This window comes from Larus michahellis, chromosome 2 (assembly GCF_964199755.1).
Source record: "Larus michahellis chromosome 2, bLarMic1.1, whole genome shotgun sequence".
NCBI classification, from domain to species: Eukaryota; Metazoa; Chordata; class Aves; order Charadriiformes; family Laridae; genus Larus; species Larus michahellis.
The window spans coordinates 102,272,132-102,283,366 of record NC_133897.1 but is presented as its reverse complement, the minus strand read 5'-3'; the positions used below and the strand labels follow the sequence as shown (position 1 = coordinate 102,283,366).

General features: G+C 38.9%; 1 protein-coding gene across 1 annotated transcript in view; it reads right to left on the bottom strand.

The window, feature by feature from the left end:
• Positions 1 to 11,235, bottom strand: part of GABBR2 (gamma-aminobutyric acid type B receptor subunit 2) — a 491,654-nt gene that overhangs the window by 204,694 nt on the left and 275,725 nt on the right. The window contains exon 8 of the mRNA XM_074576421.1: positions 2,021 to 2,081. Coding sequence (XP_074432522.1) covers positions 2,021 to 2,081 — 61 coding nt within the window. The remainder of the gene's footprint in view (positions 1 to 2,020; positions 2,082 to 11,235) is intronic.

Below are 11,235 nucleotides of genomic sequence, written 5' to 3'. Positions count from 1 at the left end.
TAATAATTTCTACAATTATGCCACAAGTATTGAATATAAAAAAACACCACCAATGACAGAACAGGGAAAAAAATTGTTAATAGTTAGAATATCATTTGCTGTTAAAAAAAGATAGATTACTTTCACTTATGTTGTTGCACTGTTCCTTATTTCAATTTCTCATACATTTTTGTACATTCTTTTCATTTCCAAAATTAGTAAGAAACTAAAAAATACTTGAGACCAGGCTTCAGATGTGTTGACAGAATACTGCTCTCATGAGAGACAATCCAGCCCTTCTCCTATACTTCTCCCTAGGATGCCTGGGTCATAACAAAACTTTTTCCTGTAGGTTAATTGGAAACCTCTGGTTGGTGATCAAAATCCCGAGTATGTGCCTGAATCGATTCTGAAATTGTCATTATGCAATTACAAGGAATTACAAAATGGGCGCCTGTCTCCTGTGTTCTTATTGACCAAACGGCACTTCACCTGATGGTAAAACCATTGGCGCTAAATAGCATCTGTTGTGAAACTGAAATCTTTATAAAGAAACTCAAATTTGAACAGTTGGAAATAAAAACCTATATAAAATTAGCCGTCCTGCACTTCTATTGCTTCTCCAGATTAATTCGGAAGACGCATGTCGTACCTCCCCATGATCCCCAGCCACATCCTTAATGAGCAGAGGGAACGCACCAAATTTCCTCCTTGCCCAGAGACTCCAGCAGGGTACACACAGTTGCCTTAGGCATAATGCATAAGGTCTCCTTCAGACTTCGAGGAATAAACACCTCCTGTAAAATCCCCTTACAATATTTTCTCTTGATTCTTTCATGTGGCTGTAAACACTGCTACTAGGAAGAAATGGGGGGAGGGGGCGGGCAGGAAAAGAGGAAGCAATCAATATTTATCATTATGTGTCGAGCAAGAATTTCTAAATTATATTATCCTGACATGACGTCTACAAAGTTTCAGTGGGTAGAAATGCTTCAGGGAATGTGAGTTAATACCATCAGTTATAGTTGTGAAGGCAAGACCAATCCCGAAGATTGCTTCAGTAAATCAGAATGAGTAAACAGATCCCCTCAAGTGCATTGCTGTTCATTAATAATAATGCCCGTACAGCAGACAATTTCTGTCTAAAGGATGAGCCTTTGTAACTTGGTCAGCAGGATTACGCTTGAAGTGATCTCCTAAGACAAAGAGAGCGCAAGCTTCTTTCTCATGCATTGCCTGAAATGGATTTGCCAGCTTTCTCACTACTATTCTCGCAAGACCATCCAAATGCAGTCATCTCCGGTTTTATCTCAGCCTCAGCTTAGAAAGAAAAATATGAATCACATTCTATAAACTGTAGAAACAACTGTAACATCTTCTATGAACCACCATTTCTGCAGAAAGCTCTCCCAAGCAAGCACCTCATCCCAGCTGCAAATGACCCTTGACAAATCCCCACGGCCGCATCCGTGGTCTCTGCTGCCAAGACCATTCCCTGCAGGAGCAGCTCAGGCTGAGAGGAGGCAGCGGGCTCGGCGAGCCGCACTGTGGAGCATGTTGCCTCCAAGGGATGGGGTCAGCCGTGTGTGTCCTCTGCACGCTGAGGGACCGGCTCCCGAAGCAACTTTTAGCAAGCAGTTGCAGAGCGTCAAAAGAGAGTCTTCAGAGAGCACAAACACTAACTTGAAAGAGCTTAACAGCAAAAAACCTCTCTAAGTTCCTCTTCAGACAGCGTTTTCATAAACAACTGCATTAAGAAGTGACCAGTACAGTTTTATAGATCAGTAGTTTCTAGAAGTATGTGGATTTTCTTCTAGAAAAATTCTCGGAAATATCTGGGAATATCTCAGAGCACGCAGGGTTCAAAACACAGTATTTTTAAACCGGTAACAAAACTTTCTAAGTACCTTGCTGCATCTTCCAAGTGGTCCTTTTCAAAATAACGGTATGTATTTAAAACATCCTGAAACAAATGCAACTGATGCACAAGTTTGAATCTGCATACAGAATTATAATGAAAATTGAATTGTTTGCAACCTACCTTGGAATTGCGTAAATTTGATGGTTCCCATCCTCTCTCCATTTCTGAAAACAACTTGACCCTAAATAAAATAAAGCAATATGTTAAAAGTTTTATAAATCTCTCATAACATAGTTTCATTAGCACTGAAATTATTTTCTATTCACTATCAAAACTACCCAAGCAAGCCTTAAACTTTGAAGACAGCAGATTACACCACGGTTAAAATAACTCAGTAACGCCTCCTTAAAGCTTTCTTACACAGATTCAAATGGCCTTAGAAAGCTGAGCAGTGTTATCACCCACTTTTCATGGATGGAAATGGAGGTACGATAAAACAAGTAACTTCCTGAATCTCAGATGATGAGAGAGATGCGAACAATTGATTTTCACTGTGTGACTGTTTTTATCAAGGCTATGTAAGAGCTATCAAAGATCACACAAGAAAATGGTTCTCCGTTTCATTCATCATATGGTTCTCTAAAGGGCTCTATTACCTACTTACATCAATGATTACAGCCATCTATAGCTTTTGTGTCTTGGTTTTGTACTACATCAGCATGCATGTCCTAGTATTCTTTTTTAAATGTAATGCCTTTAAGTTAGTACTATCCTTTGTTGTGCATCACGTTGTTACTCTTCAAAATAATGGTCATGTAATGCTGAAATTCCTCAAGTATCCCTAGCAAATTACTCCCATTTTTCATCCCATCTTTCCGACTTAAATTAAGAAAAGATCTTGTTAAGTTTCTTCCTTACTTCAGCTATTTTGTGATCGAGTATGAAAGAAGAGGCATTCATTCATTTATGCTAAGAAGTATTTTTAATATTTTGAACTTGCAGAGGAGCGCTGAGTGCTGTCAGCGCAGACTGCTGTTTTACTGCCTCCACAGTTTTGTTTATTATTATCATTTCCATTAATCTTTGTTTTAGCAGACACCAGGATAAGAGAAATCAAAAAATAAGCATGTAAGGCTACAATACATTTCTCTGTGCGAGTCAGCCCCTTTGTGGATAAACCTTTCTGGTCACTAAAAGGCTGAACTGAAGGCAACCACCTGAATTACTGGAACCTGCAAGGAACCGCACAAAGGGCGTGTAGTACAGCACGTTCACCCCACATTTCCTGCAAGCCACAAGACACCATTTCCCTTTGATAAATACAAGAAGACACCCTTCAACAAGTGTAAGCTACCTTGCTCTAAGCCTTAAAAAGCCCAAAGGCCCAATCTGTGACAAAAACTAGAGCAAGAGAAATGAACACCGGTAGTGGGAGAGATTCTGGCGACAGCTGCAGAAGGGCACAGGAGCTGCCCCTACTGAAATCCAGTCGAACTAAGTCTCACCCAGGAGAGAACGTAGAACATTATCTAGCAGATTTATGTGTGCGCCTTAGCACCCTTCATCCAGATCTCCTCTAGTTTGGGGAAGTAGCATTTAACATCCCTTCATTTGTTTGAACATAACCATAATGTATTTGGCTACTTGGTTTAAGTAAATAATAGTAGAAAATATTAATGACTTGGAAAGGTGCTGTGCAAGCGTCACTTATTGCAGACATATCTATGGTCAATCCAGTCTTAAACTTGCTAAATTTTTGGTTCTGTGACCCATGTCGGAGATTTCTATAGTTAAATTTTTCACTGGGTGGAAAAATTACTTTTTCATTTGATTTTAAATTTACTGCCTTTAACTCTCTCTCCTCTTATTCTTTTATTACAAGATAATAGGACTGTAAGTTGTAGTATACTAGAGTGCTATCTATGGATAAACATACAGCAAGAATCACTGCTATCATCTATGATCACAGGCATCTATGATTGTCATCTATTATTGATAGCATAATATACCAGCTCACAAAATTATCTTGATTCCAAGTGTAACTGGTTTGCAATATTATCATTGCTTCTTCTAAATCACACCCAGTTTTATCATTCAGTTGGACAGACGTATACCATATGCATATGCTGACTAGAGATAAATGCATACATCCTCATTGACATGTTCTGAAACTATCAACAAAACATAAATCAGGTCGAATAGTCTGAATAAATGTAAAATTTGGATTTAAAAAAATCTATAACCGGAGTTATAGATTTAGAGGTATTTGCTTTTATCAACTTTTTTGATTTGTGGCTTATATTGACCTAAGCATAAATAAAGATATGGATGATGGTGATGAAACTTATGGAACAACTCATGTGAAAACGTCCTTGGTATCTGCAAAATTTTCATTAATAATGTTTTGTTTTCATTAAAGCTTACTGGAAAAATGCTAAAAAGTCAAATGGGTTATTAAAAGGAATAACATTTTCTAAATGCTATTTTATGAGTTCTGACATTGTCTTGGGTATCGTTCAAAAACTACAGAGTCTGCATTTTACACAAACAGACACCAACAGTGAAAAAAAAATTAAAAATTGAGGAATTGAAACTGGCTGTTTATTCCAGGTGTAATCCAACTAGTAAATCTGTTTTCAGAGGTAAAATCAACTAAAAACACATCAGCAAGAAGCCCCAAAGCAGGAATCTCCAGTGCAATCCATGACGATGACAGTACATATTTATTATGCAGGCATCAAAACTGCAACTGCAGCTGCAGTTACTGCTTGGTTCTTTGCTTCTCAGGAACATGCTGCTTCATTATAAAATGTGACAAGTAGCTACAGTGTCTCAAGTACCTTAAATCGCTCAAGACTATCAAATTCCTGTGTGCTCAGTGAGGAAACACTCCTAGATTTTTACCGGGGTTTTAGGTAGCCCCAGCAGACACGGACATAGCGTTCCTGCTGCAGTGTTTGGTTCTGCCAACGTGGCAGAAAGGAGCACTCCTCATGAACACGGGGAAATTGTATAAATACCAATACCTTCATCTCACTTTTACAAATATTAACTTAAAACAGGAACAGGAAGGAAACTAATGGGAGTCACCCATTGCTCTACGCTTTCACCACTTTTTATGAAAAATAAGACAATTACATTTGGGGCAAAAAAAGTTATATAAATATATAATAAAATGTTGCAGTATTTCATTTTATAGACTTACAGCAATGCAAGTAAGAAATAAGCCAACCAGTGTTTCAGAAACCTGTTTTGTAGAAATGATGTGCTGATTTATGACATGAGAAGTGAGTTATAATTTGATGATGTTCTATGGCTCGTGTCAAGTCATTTCTTTGCCACTGGGGTAACATACCATAGGATTTAGCTAGAGCGTTATCTTCTTTAGACTTGAGATTCATAAATTACTAACAGTGTTTTTTTCTCTATTTAAAGTAGTGAATGTTTGAATAATAGATATTCCTAATACACCCGCTAAGTGCTGACATTACAAAAGCAAATCTTGGTACTATTTCGTCCTTTATTTTTATCTCATCACATACTCCAGCACATGTGCCAGTACAGACTGCAGCTTGTGGTGTGACCCACCATAAAATCTAGATCTTATGAAATCCATGTGAATATAAAACCAGACAAAATTCTCTTTTATCTTCCATTGTGTTTCAGTGACATTGCACAGGCATATTTAGATACTTATTAGCAAGAGGATCAGTGATTGTATAGAAGAGAAGTACTACTTTAAAGGAAATAATAGAAGGAATGTTAATACTAACTTCTTCAGAACATGATCATCAGATTCAAACAATAATTCCCAGTCAAGTAATTATTTCACTTCAAGAGATGTAAAATATGATCTCTGTCCTTAACAAAAAATTAACTCAACTGCACAAGTGAATTATTTGCACTTAGATCAAACCACACATTTTACTATACATTAAAATAATTAATCAACAAAGCTTTCCTCTTCATTACAGAGAGATCATCCCAATGGAAACCGCTAGAAACCAAACTGGTATCTTAGTGCCTGTTTTATCTTCTTCAATTGTCTTTCTTCACGAGTTGTAAAGTGATCCTAGAGTAAATACCGATTCTATAACTGATCTGCCCAACTTTGAGCAGCTTCGCACCAGCAAACATCCTTGAAAAGCTGGTGGGAAGGAAACAGAAAGTATGTGTCTTGGAGTCCAATAGACAGTGATGTGAACAGAGGGTGAAAGAGAAGCCGATTGAGCTCAGCTTGGCACAGCGTGGTACCTCGGGATGTTGCCGCTGGTATGTACAGCCACTGCTGCCAACGGCATCTCAATAACCTTTATTTGGGATCCGTTACAGCTGCATAACTCACTATGCAGCCTTGGCAAAGTGTACTCATTTTTTCTAAATGTACCACCATCCCATAAGGGAAAACAATACTAGTTGCAGGTTGCAAGTTAGACAGGTTGGACAACAGAAATATAGAAGGTTATGTTGGGGGATTTTTTGTGGCTTTGTTGTTGTTTGGGGTTTTTTTAGATACATCTCTGAGTCCAGCTGTTTTTCCTGTAACTACTTGGCTTTTTTTTTCTTCCTCAAAAAGACAGTGTTTTAACGTCCTTTTCAAATGAGGAAAACCAGAACTGGACCAAACATTTCAACAGTGTTGGTCTCACAATTGCCACATACAGCTCTGTGTTTCTTCTGCGTACTGCCGCCTTCTGTGTGCTCCGTTTTACAAGCCTAACATTGATTTTTGTCCTACTCACATGTACTTTGTTATACAGCATAACTGTGTTTCATCTCATTGCTTAAAAGACAGTTTCTACCCTCCCCGGATGTACAGTCTCCACCTTTTTTTTTGGAATTGATGTTCTCTTAAGCCATCAGTCCTTTATTTGTGTTCAGAATAAGAAGTCCACAGCAATCACCCATTTTCACTCACAAAATATTGGCCAACATTAGCTTTATTTTAGACACATGGGACTTCCCCTGTCTTTGTAGAAGTTAGTAATTTGTCTAAACTTGGAAGCAGCTGGTTTTTATACTTTATTTTTTTCCTGGTGGATAAAAAATAGTTATCTTTGCTATGTTATGAAAATGTCATTAAGCTCTTTCTGAGCTATGAAGCACTAGTATTTATTAGAAATTTCTTTGCATTATCACTGACAGTATTATTATTCAGCTCTGGACATAAGCCTATGCCAAAGGTAGAATTCTGTCATTGCCCAGACACTCAAATCCACAGCCAACACATTTTTTCATTCACGTATTTAGCTTTCTTCATCAGTCAATAAAAACAGAGTTCAGAAGATTCTTAACTGCTCTCTTAGTCAGGGCCAGGTCTGCACTTTGACCATCATTTTATTTACTGTGCATTTTCTTCCGCAAAGTGTCTCAAATATAGTAAACAGAGAAATAAATAAATAGCATTTATTTCCATGATTTTCAATACTATACCAACAAAAAGGTCTGCTTTAGACCACGCTTGATTCCTTCTCCAACAGTCTTCCCCCATATGGCACCGATTTTTTGTTTATTCAAATTTGTATTATATACTCAGCTTATACTCGGTATCTTATTGTTGATTTAAATTATCATAACTACATATTCAAGCTAAATTAATAACATAAACATCCCTTCATCAGAGGAGAGATCATGAGTATATTGACACACACATCACAGCTGGATGCAAGATAATTAAATGCCACAGGACTCGTGTTCCCCAACCATTTTCCAATGGGCCAGCACATTTCAGGGCTCTGACTCAGTTCCACTTCACTGCCCAGGAATCTGGGCTACTCTCCCCTATAGGCAAGTCATCTCCCCATATAACAGTGTTTATTCCCAGTGGCTTTCTCTGAAATGCCTGAGCCTACACAGTCAAACCAGTTCCAAAAGTTACTGTGTTTTTTCCAAAAATAAACTCAGTCACTTTTGGGGTTCTTGAGTTAGATATTTAATATAAAGTAAACCATTTAAATAAATGCATGCAGAAGTACCCGAAAAGCAGTGGGATAACTAAGGCAACTGAAGCTATATTTCTAATTTAAAACACAGTGCATTTTTGTCAAAGAGTAATGAGTATGTAATTAGAACTGTCCCTTTAAGTTCCGTGACATCTGCTGAAATCAAGGTGTACTTCTGATCCTGGAGTGTCCTTATTGGACTAAGTCCAATAAAAGTAGGAGCCAAGGAGGGTGAAGCATCACAGGGCAGCAAACCTAAAAGCTTGCTGACACCCAAAGGGCAGGTGTTGCCCTCCTGTTGCTCTCAGCTGCGCAGTCCTACACCTACCTGGTGGTAGGTCGGCCACTCATCAGGCCGTCGTGTGTGTGAGCTATCGTGGCCTATTAAACCAGCAAAATGTATTCAGTTATTTATTTATTTATCTATTTATTTATTTATTTATTGTTTTGGCAAGCGAGGGAGATGATGTTTCTGAATTGCTTCCCAGTGCCAGCCCGAGAGCCAGCCCAAAGGAGCCATGGAGAAAGAGCAGAATGAGCTAGGAGGGAGGGAGGGAGACACCCTCAGAGAGTCCCAGCTCCTTTCAGAAGCCTTTCTATGTCGTCAGGCAATCCACAGAGCCCACCACTCGTGTTACACATGCTCGATTTACTCATACAGGACTCTTCAGTTATAGATATGCCTCCCCTGACACACACGAAACAGCAAGCTGGCTTTCTGTGGGTCTTGGCTCTGCAGCTTCTAGGCGGTGAAGAGCTACAGGCTGTAACTCACAACCTCTTCCACCCTCCAAACATCATGTTTAAGACAGAAGTTTATAGAGAAAGGGAATATCCTTTAGTCTATCAAATGATGTATTTGAGAGTAACCCAACAAGCTTTTAGCTCTGCAAGTCTGACCTCACTTCTGAAACAAAAAGCAAACTTCCACCTGAGGGCAGCTTGTGCACAAATCTTCTGGTTTCAACCTAGTTACACCACTCAATTAGGCAGAGACAAAGAGCTGAGCACAGGAGATGTGAGCACAGCGCCAGAGAGGACACTAGGGAGACAGCAATAAAGTTGTCACCCCCTGTGGGATAAAGAGGTAATTGTCACCTTCGGAACAGCGAGAGGAGAGCAGAAGGCAGAGGGTGACGAAAATTAAAATGCTTCATAACATCAACAGTGCTTCTGAATCCACGATTTTATATCCTTAGACTGCTGTGAATAAAACATTTCTAGAACATTTGACCAAAGCAGACCCAGTGACTTCCGCTTTTCAAGCCTCGAGACTACGTTCAGAAAAGGTGTTTCTGTCAAAATTCTCAAGATTGAAGATTTAAATTTGAAATATTTTATGATCCAAAGGGATTTCTTTTCCCTGCTTCTTTTCTCTCTTGTGACATTTTCTAAAAGATTTGGGTAACTGAACAGTGGTGTAGGGAGAGCAGCAGCAGCAGCAGAGCAGCTCAAAGAGCAGGTGTGAAGCACAGCTAAAAATCTGTTGGCAAACATTTTCTAAATGAAGCAATACCACCATTCTCATCAAACAGATACTTGTGTTCTAGCTAGACAGAGCAGGCATAAGACAGCAGGAAGAAATGAACATGCTTTCTTCTAAGTATTAAATATCTCCCTGCACCACAGGAATAATGCTTGAAAAGTATACTCACAAATGACTAAGTTTCCCAAACATGAAATCATGAGTTTTGGAGAAAGAACATGGGGAAGAAGGAGGATAAATTGATGGAACAGAAGTGTCTAGGAAAAAATTTTCTGGTAATCATGACAGTGATGGAAAAGAAGAATGAAGAATCGGCATTCATCAAATCCCATAATATTGGAGGCACTCATTGAAGCTCTTAAGACATCAGTCTAAACCAGAAAAATCAGTGGTGTTTTCCATGTTGTTCCTTTGCACAGCAGGAAGTGAGCTTCTGAAATTTTCATTGAGTGGGGATGGCTTATTTATTTGCTTTGTTCAGAAACAGAGGACTGGGAGGTGACCTAGTCTACTGACCTCATGGGACACTTCGTATATTCTTATGTAGCTTCTTCTGTGAACTCTTGGTAGACAAAAAGGTAAATGGAAAATCAGCTTTATCTCAGGGTTAAGGAAACATTCCTGATTTCTAAATAGGTTACAGAAACTGCTTCAACAGGAGCAAAGTACGGGATAACCAGATGTACAGGTTCACATCAGAGGCCGTTCGGAAATAAAGAACACAGGAGAGATACATATAAAGTAACTTTTTTTTCTTTTTTTTTTTCCAGGGCAGAAACTGTTCTGGGCAAAATTATCCAGGAATTTTAATAAAAAAAGATGTGCTTGGTGCCTTATATTTGCCAAGAGAGCTCTGTTAACAACAGCTGATACAAGTAGTCTGTGCCATTGGCCAGTTGTGCTCTTCCCTGGTTCCTTTAGTGTGAACCATCTTGAAATACAAGCATTTCCCAAAAACAAGTTTACTCAAAAAAAATGGCTGCACTGTGCATCTCCTAATATCATGATAGGAGCAACGGAGTTGTATTCCACAGCTGGGCTGGAAGAAATGGTAAGTGAAGACCAGCACTTTAAGTTTCAAATTTTGGGAAAAGGTGATCGAGTACAACAAAATCTTTATGTGCCTACCATTCACATACATCCTGAATCTAGGAACAGGCGAAAATAGAAAGTACTGTAAGCCTTACCATCGTGATTTCATCATGCTGCAACTTAACTCCCTTCTAAATAAAGAGTTCCAGTCCATTCAGTCTCTTCTTTGTGGGAGAGGGGATTTTCTTTTTGTCTATATCCACTCTCTAAACCCCTTTTTCAATTGTCTCATTTATTTCTGGAGGAAGGACATCCATAACTGAAACACCTTGCTGTGTAGAAGGGTGCCTCTATTTCTAACTAATATTTTGCTATCTGAACTTTACCATATTTTGGGCAGAACTTCATGTCTTTTTTTCAGGGAAGTGCAGGAATCGGATGGGGAATGGACAGAATTTCTTCTTTCCTCCATCTCAGCAGTGTCCTCTGTCATTGGTTGTCTTGAACAGCGCAAAAGTGTGCTGTTGCCAGCACAATGACATGAGATAAGCCCCGACTATGCTGTTCCATTAGATTAGCATTTAGATGCATACACACAATTTTACACAGCTATGCTGAAACGAGACAGGACAATCATAGCATTTTTTTCAGCACAGCAAGCAAAAGTCCGATTAGCGAACATCTGAGCACTCTGTTTTACACACAGTAAGCAAGTCCAAGGGAATAACGTTCCTGACAAGGTACCAGCAATTCATAAGTAGGTGAAGGTGGGGAAAAAGGGATACTAGCCTGGAAATCACGCATCAAACGGTATTGTACTTGCTGGCCATCGCAGGTGAAGAAAGAAGAAACCTTTATGCTTTGTCAGTCATTAATGTGCTTTTACACATTCAGGTAGGCTTATGATTAGCACAAGGCAGAGCAGTTAGATGCTC